This window comes from Setaria viridis, chromosome 6 (assembly GCF_005286985.2).
Source record: "Setaria viridis chromosome 6, Setaria_viridis_v4.0, whole genome shotgun sequence".
NCBI classification, from domain to species: domain Eukaryota; kingdom Viridiplantae; phylum Streptophyta; class Magnoliopsida; order Poales; family Poaceae; genus Setaria; species Setaria viridis.
In genome coordinates, this window is record NC_048268.2 from 7,823,944 (window position 1) to 7,841,125 (window position 17,182).

The following is a 17,182-nucleotide window of genomic DNA, read 5'->3' on the forward strand; positions in this document are numbered from 1 at the left end:
TGTCCTTGTTTGCCAGTAACTGAGGCTTTTCCTGCTGATCTGCCGGATCCATCATGCCCAAATGTGGCTAATCTCACCTTTGTCAGTTTAGGATCTGAAAGGAAAATGTGTGTGATGTAGGATTTTGTTGTGCCCTAAGCCCCTAGCAGGTGTAGGACTGAGCCCAAATGTGGCTAATCTTGCTTTAGCAATTTAGGATCTGGAAAGGGAGGAGAAGATGGTGCTTTTGTTCTGGTTGATTAGGGGTGGCTTGCAAGGGAAACAAGGTGCCTGGGTTGGGCCAGGAAGGGAGTGATTTGTAATCACAGAGCAAAGGACTCTTAGACTGGAGTGGGGGCAGGCAAAGCTAGGCTGCTGCTCCTTGGTCTTTTCCTCTTGTGGAATGTCTGAGGTTGTAATGCAAGTGATTCATTCACGGCAATAAAGCTGTGGTCATGCTAACTTATAGCAAGTGTGGTGGGGGCACACTACTCATAAGTCACAGAGCTCGGCTGCTGAGACTGATAAAATGGGGAGAAAAATACAGTAGGAAATCAGAAGGTGAAAAACAGTTACATGCAATCTGAGTCACCTGCTAGGCTGCTACTCTCCTAGATAGAGGTCAATTGGACTATTCAAACACCAAATTCTCACCAGAAATGAACCAAATTTTGTCCATACAGCCGCCCGTATATTCCTAGTCTTTGCAAGGCCTGCAGCTCGTCCCCTTTCTTCAGAATTCACTTGCCTTGGAACACACTTCCGACGAGCACGGCCATGCATGCGCGGCTGAACTCGGTTCATGTCTAGTGCCTTTCTGCACTTCCGATACACAACAACAGCCACTCGATCGAGATTTGGTGAGCTAAAGCAGCTGGCTTTACTCCGCCTCAAAGTGTACGAACATTCTGGATCGGAGCGGCGGCCTGCCCTGCCAAGTGCCAAAGATTCCACTAGTCAAAATGCTGATGCCTCAAAAAAGCAGGGGTTTGGCCTTTTGCCCAGGGACGAGCAGCATGGTTCGTGCAATCGTGCAGCTAGCAGCTTGCTCTGAATAAAAATCCCTGCAGGCGGTTTTTGATTTGCCTGGAACTAGAGTCACCAGCTCCAACAGCGACAAAACAAAGAGCTCTCGACAACTAACCGAGATGATGATGATGACGATGATGAGTGCAGCTGATGTGCATGTCCTGTCCATGTTATACTTTGCGGTTCAAGTTGGCTTAAACAAACACCGTGGTTCCGCGTCTCTAATGATATAGGTCAGCTGCTAGCTCAAATTTGATATGGATCCCGTGAATAAGGAAGCTTTGAAGGTTGTGTTTGAAAGAAAGCTACATCGAAAAACGAGTGAGACTAGCTCTTCACTCCACGCTAGTCTCATACATTTTGCACTATTTCTAGACTAAAAAATTGATTCATCTAGCTCTAAGCTTACATTTTTTATGGTGTTAGGATGAGGATTTGGAATGTTAGCACCTCCATGATATGGCAGTTTCTAGCGCTCTTAAAACAAAAAGCTAAAGCTGCCCTTAGGCCTCCTCTAACAGTGCCAACTTAGCTAGTTCATAAGTATACCACATCAGATTTTTACCCATGTGGAAGAGAAAGAATGATGAGCTAACCTGTTTGGATCAAGTGCTAATGGGTGAAAGTGTTAAAGTTTAGTACCTTATGCATTAGCCCATTCAAACGGGAGGGCTAAACTTTAGCCTACTCCAAAAGGTGCAAAAAGTATTAGCTAGTGGGTAGGAGCTAATGGGTGCTAATGGCTTGTGAAAAGGCCAGGGGGGGAGAAAGGGAGGAGGTGAGGTGATAAATGGGCAAAAGTGACATTTCATGGATTTTAGCTCTATCCATTAGCTATGTCCCCAAACAGGAGTGCTAACGGCTGGAAGTGCTAAATTTTAGATGGGCTAAACTTTAACACGTGCTAAACTTTAGCAATAGTACATCCAAACAACCCTTTGTTCAAGAGATAGTCTCATGCACACATCCCTAAATCATGTGGGACTGACGTGTGAGGTGATGTAGACATAAGAGCCAGGTCTTGACTCTAATTATTGGAAGACTCATCTCTTATTCAACGTACGAGCTAATAGTTGACTTTAACCATTGGAGGAGGTCTTAGAGGCTATTGAAAAAGGCAAAAGTCCAAAAAAAAATTTCAAGCTACATGTGTAAGAAATAGATTCTCTTGGTAGCTAAGATAAAACTAGCTTATGCACAAGTTAAGTTGTGCCGAATAGGGTTGCTGGTCGGTCGTGTTTCACAGTCTCGTTGGCTTATGTGCTGGCCATATAGGAGCCGGACTCATTTGCATAGGAGAATGCATGGACGGACGTAACCCCAGGGGGACATATGCCCTGTAACTCCACTAGTTATTGCTTTAAATTTCTATTAAAAAAGAAAAAAACATTAGCATCTGTGTTTGTATATTAAGCTTTTCAGTTTCACTCAAGTAAAAAATATAGCATCATTGATTGCAAGAAATCCAGCTTTATAAGTGAAAAAGGTAAGGTAATTAGGATAATCATTGATAATTAATGGTATTGCTGCACTCAAAGACCATAAGCAATCGAAGAGATATCCTCCATTGGTAAAACAATGAAGATACTTGTTGATCTCTTGGGACGTTGAACCTATCAACATGATTAGTGTATCATTATGAGATTTTTAGGAGTTAAGACCAGGTACTACTCCAAACCCTCTCTATCGTTAATAATAGGGTAATTGAAACAACTCTCTTGTAAGCACGAACTAGATAAAAAAAAGGCCACATGCCCCAACCAGTAATAACTAACCAATTGTATGCCGCTATTGACAATCACCCAGTTGTATGCCACTATTCACACATTATTACTTGTCACTTGATATGCATGGGCGATGGTTCGTGAGCGTGTAGATATGCACACAATATTGATGCATGGGCGATGGTTCGTGAGCATGTAGATATGCACACAACATTGACTATGATTTGGATCAGACAACCGACGCACATCACAAGGAAAATATAAGTGCGAATGGTTGATAAACTACAATTTCATTGCTCTCTTGTATCTCTTCTTACATTGTTTTTCTGCTTTTTTACTTGCACAAGCGAATTGAGAAATTAAATAAAGAGACTAGTTAACCGTAGTTAAGTTGTTTAGGTTTTTTTTTTACCGAGACATGCTATTCCGGTTCGAGCTCCGACCTGTCATGGATGCTCCTGTTGAAGTTTAATTATGACGTTCTCATTTATAGACAGACAATTGTGGTGGCTTCTTTAATCTCATGATCTCTGCTTAGTCTCTTGAGGTAGTCATAAGGGTAGGGTATGCATATGCGTGTTCAAGGAATGAGTGTGCATATATGTATATGTGAGCGTGTACACCAGTACTGTATTTCGAAAGCAAAAAAAAATGAAAAGAAAATGATTTCGTTGCTGTCAGTACTAGCAGTAGCGTATAGTAGCAGTGAGCGTGCATTCATCATGTGTTTTGGCACAGGGACCGGACGATTTGTGATCTAAAATTCTTTGGGTTGCCACTTTTTGTCTGTCCTTGACTCCTTGCTAGTGACTCATGCTTCCCTGCTGATCTGCTGGATTGATTATGCCCAAACGTGGCTAATCTAACCTTTTCATTTTTAGGATCTGAAAGGAAATGTGTGAGAGTGACTGATGCTTTGCTGCTGATTCCACTAAGGATTTTGTTGTGCCCTAGGATTCAGCCCAAATGTGCTAATCTTGCTTTAGCAATTAAGGATCTGGAAAGAGAGTGTGGTGCTTTTGTTTTGGTTGATTAGGTGTAGCTTGCAAGGGAAACAAGGTGCCTGAGTTGGGTCAGGTGAGAGTGATTTGCAATCAGAGCAAGGGCCTATAGGCTACATACACATAGACATAGAGTGGGGACAGGCAGCTACGCTGCTGGCTGCTGCTCCTTGGTCTTGTCCTCTTGTGGAATGTATGAGGCTGTAATGCAAAAGTGATTCATTAACATTCTTACATTCACGGCAGTACATTTCTTCAAGATTTTACTTGCCTTGGAACACACTTCTGACTGACGAGCTGGAGTTGCATGATGTTTACAGTACTGGCTTTCTGCAATTCCGATAACAACAACTCGATCGAGGTTTGGTAAACTAAAGGAGCTGCCAGTTGGCTTTGCCTCAAAGTGTACGACGTTCTGCCCTGCTCTGCCGAGATTCCATTAGTCAAATGCTGATGCCGCAAAAAGCAGGAGTTTGGCCTTTTGCCCAGAGACGAGCATGGTTTGATTTGCCCGGAACCAGCGTCACCAGCTCCAACAGCAAGAAAACAAACCAAGATGATGATGAGTGCAGATGATGTGCATGTCCTGTCATTGGTTGTATTTTGGGTTGGGAACTTGATGATGACTGATCAGGACAAGCCCTGCTGTGTTGTTGGCTTAATAAACAAAACACCAGTTGGTGATTCCGCAGATCGAAGCAGAATTGTGAGATGGGAGTGGGACTAGCTAGGGTGGCGACAAGCATGGCGAGACGGGCATCTGTGGCCAGCGCAAGGTCCAAGCCGCCCGCACGGTGGGTGGCATCTCCATCACCACCGCCGGCTTTTCATGGCGGCGGTTGGATCGTTGTGCCCTGGTGTGTGCTGTCTTGGCGCATGCGTACGTGTTGACCGGATCAGTCAGGGCCTGGCTCCGTGACCGAGCCTGCAGGCTGCAGCTCAGCAGCTGCATGGACCAACGGGCTTAGAAGCAGCCATGTGCATCGGACACTGTATCAGTCAGACGAGAGGGGGAGGCAGTTTTGGTCGGATCAAGGAGTCAACGTGCGCCGTGGAGGCTTAGGGGTGCCGCTAAAGTTTAGCGTATGATGTTTGATATTAATTAAAAGTATTAAATATAGGCTAATTACAAAACTAATTGTACAGATGGAGTCTAATTCGTCAGACGAATCTTTTAAGCCTAATTAATCCATGATTTGACAATATGGTGCTACAGCAACCATTTTCTAATGATGAATTAATTAGGCTTAATAAATTCATCTCTCGAATTAGCTCTAAAGGGGTGTTTGGATACTAGGTGCTAAACTTTAGCAGTATCATATCGGATGTTCGGATACTAATTAGGAGGACTAAATATGAGCTAATTACAAACTAATTGCACAGATGGGGTCTAATTCGCGAGACGAATCTATTAAGGCTAATTAATACTCCCAATTAGGCTTAATAGATTCGTCTCGCGAATTAGGCTCCATCTATGCAGTTAGTTTTGTAATTAGCCTATGTTTAATACTCCCGATTAGTATCAAACATCTGATGTGACAGGTGCTAAACTTTAGCGGGTGGTATCCAAACACCCCCTATATTTATAATCAGACTATGAGCTCCAACAGTTTGAGATAGTTGCTAACTTATAGAAAATATAAAAAAGAGAAAGAAGGTAAGTTAGTCCAAAAGGATACCTCGAGGCTCGTGCAGTGAGAGAGGAGAGCATCGGGAGATGTGCGAGGTTAGCTCTTCACCAAGAGTTAGCTGGAATATTTTTACACTGTTTATTACCAATATAACTATAGAATGTTGCCAATACAGCTATAGAAGACGATATAACAAATACTTGGTCTTACATTCCATAAACAGATTTCACCTGCATATACTATCCATTTTTCATTGCTGGAACATTGAAATGTTGGCTATCGTCCTCTTCTCTCGGCAAAATGTTTCATCCCCCACGCAAGGTTGAGGTAAACCCCCAATTCCTTTTTGAGGACCATGTCGTAAAATTTCAATCCGAAGCAAAAACCAGAAAAACCAGATGCAAATGCAATAGTGAGCAGTGAAAGGCCGAAAATAGTTGTAGTAGCAGGCACAATCAAGCGGCGCCACCTCGTGTTCTTGTTTCTTCTTGCCTCGTCCATGGCCTCTCTATCAAGTTAAAAGACATGGATCGAATGCATAACTATTATTAGGATCTTTTCGATGCTGGGGTTAAATAAAGAAAAAAAATGAAAAATATTATGTTGTGGTACCCCTCTTTACCTTTCGCTCATGGCTTCAGCTTTAATACCAGCTATCTCTTCGTCAATAATTCTAGCCATCTCTTCGTCAATCTCCATTCCCACGTTTTTTAATTTCGCCAACAAATGATCAACCCCCTCCGTCTTCCTAGGGACATCAACTTCAGCACCATGGCCATGTTCACCCTGCTAGGATTATATTTAGAGGAACAAAGCTGAGAGGATAGTGCATAAGAGCATAGGTAATCCATTCTTGACGTTTAGAACAAGCAAATTAGTTCATTTTTAGACTAAACAATGTCCTAAACGTCGTATCAAGAATAGATTTTAAGAGGTACATCTATCTAAGATTCAGAATTTCCCCAATGGATAAGAACAGTTACTAAGAAGGAAAAGCGCATCAGAAGAAGTTAATGGTGACAAGGACCGTCAGCCAAATTACGACTCAGTTAGTAATAGCATGTCAGAAAATATATATTATTTTTGCGATGAGAACAAATGAGGAAATGTAATCTTTCACATTCAGATTGCTGCGACACCCTATTCCACGTCGGGTCGTAACCAGCTCCTGGTTCATCAGTTCAAAGAAATAAAGAAGAAGGAATCAAATCCCCACATCGAGGGATAGGTTTCTCAGCTCGGAGCTTTCACAATGCATTGTATCATGATATTATATCTAAGACTATTATTTATATGTATTACGATAGTCAAAACTCGAAAAAAAAACCTGACAGACCCAAATTATTGTAAGTAAAGGCCTCCCAATCCTAAAAGGACCGTCAGATCGTGGATCGGGACGAGATACCTGAGAGTTGGGAGGCGGCGACTGATCTCGGGGTGAGGGTGGGGGCCGGTCCATGGCACCGACTGGTCTCGCAGGCAAGATCCGGGTGGCGGCTAGGGATCGCTTGCTTCGATTCTTTCTTTCTTTGTTTGTTTCTTTAATTTGGATAGATATAGATGGATGATTTATTAGTTTGTTTCTTGGGAGCATCCTCGTTGTGGTAGAGCCCAATGAGGACACGACGAGGCCCGGCCCAAGTTGAAACCGTGGCTCGATCAGCAGCATGGGAACCTACTAGCATGACTTCTTTTTCAGAGCTATAGATGCGCTGATCTGCCTTCAGTGTGCAGCCGTGAAACAGCGAGTAGATTCTTAGATAGTCGACACAATCTGCAGAAAATCCTGCTATTTGCAACAGAAAATCCTGCAATTTGCAAACTTGATTTCCATTTTGATCCTTCTCGAAGTCAACAATTGCGTAACAATTGAGCCAGTGCCACCACCTCGCTCCCGAGGACATCAGCACGCCAAGATAGGTGGTCGGCGTAGCACAGGTGAGTCAATTTTAATCAAGAGCACCCATGCCATGCTAATACAAAAATCATTGACATTTTTACACCTTCAACATCGTTGCTTCACTGAAACCAAACAAAATCATTGACATAACCATCGTTTGCCTGATCATTAAAAGCATAAGACAGTCGGTAGGGCTTTATACACCTTTTATACAGGAACAAAGTATTCAGGTGTTTCACATAAACCAAACAAACGTTAGTCACCAACTTTCATGGTAGCAAGCAATCTTATTACTACTTTTCTAATAAACCTGAAACATGTTAGCCAAAAGGAGCTGGTAAATATGCAGAAGTTACGAAAAGGAGATGACATGGAAAGTATGAACTAAAACAAGAGCATTGCAATTCAACAAACACAATGTTCAATGGCAAACTATTTGACTTTGTTTTACCCATCATGCTTCTCAGCACACTACCAGTGTAGAGAAACCTAGTAGAGCCATGATTCAATCTCTGCAGCAGTTTACCAACCAATGGCTCCTAATATTACCATGCTATGGCAATAATACTGATACAACACTGCAATGATACAGCAACAGCTTCTAGTATTTGTTTCGAACCTAGGATGTCCCCATTCCCATTATTTAAAAAGAATAGGAGAGCTACAGCAGACAGATACGAGACTTGAATCCCTATCCCCCTCTCTACCAACTAGTTACCACATCTGATTCAGATGTACAACGGACGAGCCACGTTTAGACTATTACAAATGTCAAACAGCCAGAGTACACGCCAGAACACAGGACCACCAACAGCAAACCACGGAAGAAACTGGACACAAAATTCTCCCACAGAAATGGTAACTTGATCTTCTTCCTTGCCCGGGACGCCCTGTCAGTTTCAGACACTTGAATCCCAGATAATGTCCATCCCCAACCCTAGGGGTTCTAGCATTGGCGGTGTTCGTCGTTGAATTCGGGCATTTGGCAACCTTCTAGCCATCTGCAGCAGAATGTTCACTTGCTCCACCAGCATCTCTCAGACTTCCTCAGCATACAAACCTGTTCGATAATGCATAGGAGCACATGCATAACAAACTATCTCAGCTGGGTTTTTCTTTTTTCCATCAAAACAAGTTTTATTTAGTGTTTTCCAGATAGCCCACTCAGCTGGGTTTTTCTTTTTTCCATCAAAACAAGTTTTATTTAGTGTTTTCCAGATAGCCCAGCAAATAGCTGCTATCCCAGATGTATAAAATTTGTATCCTATTAGTAAGCCACTTATTAACCCAAACCCAATACTGATCTAATTTCTTGGTCTGCTATCAGCACCAATACTTTGAGCAATAATGGCCCAAGCAAATTTTGCCACTGGACACACAAAGAACAGATGAACAATTTGTCTCATCATGATCAGGTAAGTAAGATTTTGGGTCTCCCAATGAATTGCTGTTAGTATTTGAGTATATTCTGGGACGGTGGGAAATATCTTCTTGTTCACAAAGATGAAACAACAAAGGAAATTCCATACATATTGGCTCATCATACAGCCAGCTATATTTCCAAAACAGGTAGATGGGTTTGAGCTTGAGAAGGTCAGTCCAGACAGGGGAGTCATCATACCTGTGTCTCATAATGCATATAGTCTGACCAAAACATGATAACATTGCTGAAATTAAGCTTAAATCAAAACAAGCAGATATCTTTGGTAAACAATTTCAAGTCTGCCACAAAATGTTAGGACAAAAATGAACAGATTTTTATTCGGTAGTTAGCAACAAAAATAATGTGCTTATAGCTCGAAAGTCGTTTTCCCTAGTTAATAGGATTAAGTATGATGGAGCTGCCGAAGAAAATAAGAATAGAATTCAGCAAAATGATGCTGCTGTATGTTCTATATTGCTTAGAATGAAATACCCAACATGGAACATCAACATGTTACGATGTAACCCATATAAATAATCACACCAAAACAACATGTTCTCTTCATAATATCAGCAGTTGCCAAAAAGCTTACTCCCGTTTTAACAAGGTCCATCTTCATTAAAAAATGGCAACTTCCTGGCACCATCACTATGAAAAATAGTCTAACGCTAATTATCTGGTCCAATGGTCTAACACTAATTATCTGGTCCAGTGCCATCGAGGGAAAAGGTCGACTGAAAACTTTATTCAGAAATCCTTGCTAATTATTGAATCACCCTCCATAGAATTTTCATTTTTTTCAGACAGACAGACAGACAGACACTAATACACCAATATGTTACAAATGATAAGCCTCGTGCTTTAACTGTACCAAACTTATGCCAAGACAAGATAATAAAGGGCCAGCTGATAAATAGAAAAACACAATAACATCATTGAGGGTGAATTACCAATTTAATGCTCCTCTCTAGTTCTTCTTGCGGTCCCTGCTCTTCTCCTCAGAACGCTTTGCTCCCCGATGACCATGTCGCTCGTCCTCATCCAACCCATTGTTCTCTGACCTGCGGTGCCTCCTCCTCTTGCCGGATCGCTTCTTCTCATCTGCGGACTCGCTGCCACCAGTGTCACTGTCAGATGCATCCCTCCGGTGATGGCGCCGCTTGTGGTGGCGGCGGCGGCGCCTCCTTTCTTCACCTCCAGACACATCCTCCTCATCTGACGAGTCAACACTCCTGCGGTGGCTCTTGTGCCTGTTCCTGTCCTTCCTGCTCTTCCTGTGCCTCTTCCTATCGGAGTCACTGTCGCTGCTGTCCTCATCTGATCTCTCATGTTTTTTCGATCGGCTGGCTCTCTTCTTCTTCTCCCTGCCTCGTGTGCCTTCCTCCTCACTGTCATCACTCTTCCTGCTCCTTGCGTGCTTCGATTTTCTCTTGCTGCTTCTGCTCCTACGGTGGTGGCTCGACTTCTTCTCTTCCTCCTTGGACCTCCTTCCCCCATTCCTGGCACGCTCGCGCTCAGCGATTATCTTCTCCAGCTCAGGGTCGACATCCGAATCAGAGGAATCGCTGTCATCGTCCTCCTCTTCCTCATCATCAGAAACCCCATCCGCGTCCCCACCCACAGCAGCCTTCTTCTTAATCTCCCTAAACTTGGCCAGCGCGGCCGCCTGCGCCGCGGCCTCGGCGTCCGCGTAGTCGAGGTCGAGGTCCTTGACGGAGAGGAAGTTGCGGCACTGGAAGGTGAGGTGGCCGACGCGGCCGCACCTCTTGCAGGAGCCGCGGGTCTCGTCGGAGTGGGAGCCGGTGATGCGCGCGAGCGCGAGGAGGCCCTGGAAGCTGGTGTAGGCGTTGCCGTCCCCCGCCCCGGATCCGGACGAGGCGGAGGCGGCGGCGGCGGCGCTGGCTGCGGCGTCGTTGGCGGCCGCGGCTGCGGCGTTGGCGGAGACGGAGGAGGAGGGGCGGCCCGGCTGCTGCTGCTTGTTGTTCTCGGGCGCGTAGGGGTCGTAGCCGATGGCGCTCTGCCAGATGCCGTGCGTCTGCAGCGCCGCGCTGCTGTGCACGCGGTTGTTCGCCGGCATGCGGACCCGCCCCGCCGTCGCCGGCATCTTGGATCGCCGCGGGTCGCGCTCGCCGGGGGAGGGGTAGGGTTAGGGTTTGGTAGGAGGGGAGGGGAATTGATTTGGGCTTCGATTGGGGAACGCGTCGGCCCGTCCGCGGGGAGGGAGAAGAAGGGTCGCGGCACATTTGTAGGAAACCCCCTGCAAGAAGTGCTCGTTTTGAAGTTGGCCTATCTGACGAAACTGAATGGCGAGCATATCCGGCTTGTTTTGTTTAGTTGGCCAAATTAGAAGATGTCAAATTACTGTGATGGCACTGTAGCACACTGTAGCGTTTCGTTTGTATTTGTGAATTATTGTCCAAACATTGACTAATTAAGCTTAAAAGATTTGTCTCGCAAAGTACAACAAAACTATGCAATTAGTTTTTAATTTCATCTACATTTAGTACTCCATGCATGTACCGCAAGTTTGATGTGATGGGGAATCTTCTTTTTGCATAGTGCCAAAGTTGGAAGTTGGGGTGAAGTAAACAAGGGGCAGGTTTCCTGACAGAGATGTTTGGATAATTTGGGGTGTATACCCTCTGCCAAACTTTAGGACATGTCACATCGGATGTTTGATATTGGAAGTAGTAAATATAGTCTAACTACAAACTAATTGCATATATGGAGTCTAATTCGCGAGACGAATCTATTAAGCTTAATTAGTCCATGATTTGACAATATTGTGCTACAATAACCATTTACTAATGATGGATTAATTAACCTTAATAGATTCATCTCGCGAATTAAACTTCATCTGTGCAATTAGTTTTGTAATTAGCTTATGTTTAGTCCTTCTAATTAGCATTCGAACATCCAATATAACCCTGCTAAAATTTAGCACATTGTATCCAACCACCCAAATGTTGGTTTTGTCTCACCTTCTCAATCTTCGGCAACATTAACATGTTTCATGTCATTCAATTCAAGTACCGGATCTCGAAGCCTTGAGCGGCGGCCGGGACATTGCTTCCAGTTCAATTCTGATTTGGGACTTGCTAGACAACATCTCGTGCGAAAGGGAACTTCCCAAGTTCCTCCTTTTGATTCTTGTTTTTCACTCTAAAATTGTACTAGATCGTCTATGAGTTTTTATTTGATTGTTGGATGTACATTACGGTATGTGCATCCTACTGAAATTTCGATCCAATTTATGACCCGTGTCTCCTTGTGCTGCAATGCGTTATTGGAGGTACCAGCTGTGGCGGATCCACCTCGAATTACCTTGATTAAAGCATAGTTAAGTCGCCTGACACGCGATGCTCATGCCTTAGTCAAGTTAACTCGAAGTGCCGTCGGATTTCATCCGATTAAACCACTCCACAGGACCGAGTTTAGCGAACTCACACGAAGGTGAGTGGTTCCAGAGAATACAACAGATCCACTGAGTTAACCAAATTTGATCATTTAGTTCAACATCCAAACGAGAATCAGAGTTTTTACAGGGTTCAAGCAGCAGAAAGGGTAAAATAACGGAAGCTAGCGCCGGGGGTCGGATGTCCCTGATGAGACCGATCAGGACATCAGTGATCCCTTTCCTCACCGTCCGAGGAGGGATCCCACTCAACCGTCCAACCCGGAGGGAGCTGGGGCGGCCAAGTGCCAACGGAAGCGAACTCAGGAGCTGCGACTTCACCTGAAAAAGAAAGCCACGAACAAGGCTGAGCTGCTAGGCTCAACAAGACTTAACCGACCGGTGGTAAAACTACTCCACCACGTCTAGACATGCAAGGCTCTTTGGCTGAGGGTTTGTTTGCCAAAAGCGACTAATTTAGGTCCTTACTTTCAAGTTTTTAGCTCCAATTCTAAGTTCATTAACCAGTCTACATTGGCATCTTACTCTAAGCAAACATGGATCCAGCTTTAAGTATATAAACTCATCACCAAGACCATGTCATCATCATCAGATTCTTTCATTACTCAGTGTAGCATAGCGATCAAGCAGTCTCAAACTGTGAGAGGCAGACGAATTGATTCGGGTTTCTTAACCATGCATGGCGAACCTAACCTCACGACATCCGCTCACCACAAGGGTCGCTTCCTATGTCGGCCGTCCCCATCAATTCCCAGGCACATGTCAGGTCCAAACTTCCCTTGGCATGCAATGCTCCACAGTCCCGGCCTCTACCGTAGTGTGACCGCACTTGCACCCACATGATGCACCATGGGAACCTCGTTCCAGGGACAGCAGGGGTATAAGCCACGCCCTAGTTCAATCAGGTACTAGGCTTCCCCATCCCATACTAGGTATGAGATTAGTACTTTCAAACACTTGATCACGAACACCACCACTGTCGGGCCTTAACAAGTTCGATAGACAGACGGGGCGATCAACCGTCCTCCAAAAGAGTTAACCAAAACCCTGTCCCGTCCATCGTCCTTATAGTTGTAACAGAAGGAGAACAACCAACTCCTATAACTCGCGAGTGACAGGAAATCACTCGGCTTTTACCGATACCTATTTAAGCAGTGCAACTACTCGACCCAACAACTAGTGTTCAGATCAAGGAACTATGTCATGCATCTAAGGTTGCAAACAACTCCTATACGTAAATGCACAAACACGAGAAAGAAGGCATGCGCAAGTTTGGGGAAACTTTGGGATTCATGCTCCGGGGCTTGCCTTCAAACGGAGGGGAGGAAAGCGGGTCTTCAGCTGGGGCGACTTCGGCTTCTGGAACTGGTAGCTCAGCTACGGCTCCGTCTTCTGGCGCCGGGTGTAGCTCGTAGACGCCGTCAGCAAGACGAAACTCTACACGCATGCAATGCAGGAGTTAGTGTTTAGACGGTTATTTCAACAGCAACACTTGCAAGTCTTAGCCAAAAACTTGTAGCAAAGCTACGGAAAGAGTGTGGGGTTTCAAGCTTCAGTGGAGAGAGAACAAGACCAAGGGTCGGATTGGGAGAAACTTATGATCTGACTCTTAAACCTTAAGGGATAACTGCGGTTGGGGTCCTCGGATCTATTACAGAGAAGTCCCCGAAATCTTACACAGATACCCTCGGGTCAAGGAAAAAGATACAGCCGAGTCCTCGGGCGAAGCAACTAAAGGTCGGCCAACAGACAGGGTCGGGCAAGACGGAAAAGGGGTCGGGCGAACAGATAAGGTCGGGCGAAGCGGTGAGGGGTCGGCAGCTTACCTTCGGTTTATAGGTGAAGCCTTTTGGGGTCGGGAAGGAGTAGACGTGGGCGGAAGGTCTCAAGCACTTAAGCACTAAGGCTTGGGTGGAGGCGATGTCCGGAGGTGCTCTGGTGGCGGCGGAGCTTCTTGTGAGCAACAAGGAAGCTCTAGCACAGCGTGGAGGAGCAGGCGGCTGGGTGGATTGGGGGAGGTACGGGTGTTGAGCGGAGATGAGAGTTTCCCAAGAACTTAGGTGGCGGCGCTCAAGCACAAACAGAGGAACAAGGCGGCGAGGCAATAATGGCGAAGGGAACTCCAGTAGGGCTCTGGCATTCCCTTTTATAGCTGCGCGGAAGAGAAAGGGAGTTGGAGTAGCGCGAAGACTGGAAGAAAAGGGGGAGTGCGCTGCCATGGCGGCGATGGGCGGCGGAACAGGACTTCGAAGATAGCGTCCTCAGCTATTGGGCACTGGAGACAAGGTGGTGCAGGCGCGGTTTTGCCGGTGGTTGAGGTTTGGCGGAGGTGGGCGTCGTCGTGCGGCGGATCTGATGGGTGTGACAGGGGGAACGGCGCTATAAGCGAGGTTGCACAGGTTAAAAGACAGGCGGGCTGCGGCTGCGCGGGCAAGCGCGAAGCAGCAGCTTGCCGCGTAAAGTTTTGGCAAGGCGGAAAAGACTGTCGCGGCCGGAGACGGGGTTGGCGACGGAGGAATCGTCGCGTAGCGAGTTCGGAGCGGCGCGACTGTGGAGAGGCGGCGGAAAAGCCGGAAGGCATCGGGCCTTGCAGCCGGGGATCTGGCGAGATGATGATGGGCGCGAGCTGCGAGGCAGTTTGGATGCAGCAGGCGGCAAAGCTCTGCCACAGCGGCGTCGGAGCACCAAGGCGCGGCTGGCGAGGGCGCGAGCGAGACGGGGCGCTGCAGAAAGGGGTGCAGAGGGGTTTCCGCTGCGATTGGGGAGGAGGGCGCGAGAATCCATTCGGTCGCGGCCGGCGATTGGGCGAGGCGGCGGGCGGCGGCGAAGTTGAGCCACGCGGCGGGAGAGCTCCGAAGCGATGCAGGCCGCTCGAGTGCGTCTGCCTCAGGAGATCTGGGGAAAAAGATTTGCGGGTCCACCCGTCATTCCACCGGTCATTCTCGGTTTCTCCTCTGCTTAGGATCGAAGGGACACTGCCTTGGGGAACTCAGAAGGAACCGACGGGGTGGGTCGGGGTCTCAGGGGTCGGGACCCTGACCGGAGGCGGAGCGCTTAAGCTCAGGGGAGGGCTGATACAGAGGGATTTGGGGGACTCGGATTAAGGTTAACTTGAATGATTTAACCGGGGTCGTTACAACAATCCACTGAAAAATATACTTGAATCACAGAGTCATGTGATCCACACGACAGCCTTTTTGCCCCCGAACCTTTCGTCTATCAGATTGTCCAATCGGGCAATTATGCCACAGAATTCAATTGATTTCCAGATGCTTGACATTACCGCTCCTACTCTTTTTTTAGGAACTATTTTTTTTCAGAGTGGTACTTTGTTTTTTTCCATCTCTTCTCCACTTACATGTGAGTTCTTGGGCACTGGTCACCATCAGGCAAGTGTTCTGCAACTCCAGCTATCGATTTCAGGTTGGATCTATAGATGGCAACGGGCATATTACCCGCGGGTAGAGGGTTTATAAACTCGCACCCGCGAGGCAAACCCTGTGCTCGCACCCGCGCCCGTGACCCGTGATGGGTACAAACTTAAACCTGCGCCCGTCACCCGCGGGCACACTCGTACCTGCTGGCCAAATGCCAGATGGTGTCGGACTGTGTGGCGGCGGGAAGATGGCCGGGCGTCGGGCGGAGCGGTGGCGGGGGAACCTCGCGGCGGTAAAGGGGGGAGGGGGGACCTCGCGGAGGGATTCAATGGCCGAACCGCCGAGGGCAGGCGGCGGCCGATGAGGACCTCGCGGCGGGGGGAGCAAGGGCGGGGGGAGCGGTGGCGGCGTGCGGAGCGAGGGCTGGCGGGAGCGAGATCCGCGAGCGACGCTGAGGACGGCCGGCAGGGACCTCGTGGCGGGAGGAGCAGTGGCGGCGGGGGGAGCAAGGGCGGGGGAGCGGTGGCAGGCTGGCGGCGGGGGAAGCGAGGGCCGACGGGATTCGCGGACGTGGTGCGGTGTGGGGAAGGAGAGGATTGGAGGAATGAGGATAAGGTCCTGGTGTGCGGCGGGAGCAGGAGGGACTCATGGAACCCTAGAAAAAAAATTTATATACTTGTGCTGGAGGCCCACATGTCAGCCGGGTTCACGGGTTTGTGGGTATGGGTAGGGTATTTTTATACCCGCTAATTTTTTACTCGCGGTCACAAACTCAAACCCGCACCCGTGCCCGTGGGTACAAAATGGCACCCGTATCCTCGCCCTAACGGGTTTTACCCACGAGCACGCGGGTAATTTGTACCCATTGCCATTTATAGTTGGATCGCACCTGATTTCTAGACCTTCGCGGCAATAGTTTTTATGCCAAGTAGAAGCTCGCTGGAGACGAGAGCAGAGCTGCCATGAGCAGGGTGGTAAAGGGCACTCTAATTTAGCCTAACAAATTTAAGAATCGGACTTAATAAGAACCGGGCTATAATATTATATGATTTTGCACTAAAAGTAGATAGGACTGAGTTGGATTGTGAAGGAGGTATGAGGGTCATGATCCATTACCACCCCTAAGCATAAGCAACAAGGATTTAGCTCACCGGTGGTGTCGTGGGAAATGCAGTTAAACAGCGAGGGAAAATTTAAACTGGGTGCTGACTACTTTTCGGGTGTATGTTTTTTTTGCCATCCGTCAGAGTGTATGAACGGCTAAACAAAGTCTTTAATGGAACAATTAGCTTAGACATGCAACATGATTAGGTTAAATGAGCACTCCGACAATGCGCATATGCCATTCAAATTTTATTGGTGTCCTTTAATTTTCTAAGTGTCTAAATTAAGATTAAGCAACATATACATATTTAAGCAACATATACATACCAAGGCGTGGCGCCATGCTAAAACTATGGACCATGGCGAAGACTATGGCATGACTCTATTACGAAGTTGCGTCATAAAGCTTGCATGACAAATAAAGTACAGATTGTCAATCTCGACTGCCTTCCAAATCCCCACAAGCTGACCCTCCAAATTTTCCAGGGGGCATATGCCCCTCCGGTGCCTATATAACTTCACTAATAATTAGTACTCCCTCCGTCCGCAAAAGCTTGCAATTCTAGAGCTGGTGCTGTGTCCGAAAAAACTTGCAATTT

General features: G+C 46.8%; 1 protein-coding gene across 1 annotated transcript; it reads right to left on the reverse strand.

The window, feature by feature from the left end:
* Nucleotides 1-7,644: 7,644 nt before the first annotated feature.
* Nucleotides 7,645-10,902, reverse strand: LOC117860993 (uncharacterized). Its single transcript, XM_034744441.2, has 2 exons — nucleotides 9,638-10,902; nucleotides 7,645-8,324 (listed from the first exon to the last, which is right to left on the reverse strand). Exon 1 carries the CDS (start codon nucleotides 10,789-10,791, stop codon nucleotides 9,655-9,657), a length of 1,137 nt encoding a protein of 378 aa, XP_034600332.1. The 5' UTR covers nucleotides 10,792-10,902; the 3' UTR covers nucleotides 7,645-8,324; nucleotides 9,638-9,654.
* Nucleotides 10,903-17,182: the final 6,280 nt, after the last annotated feature.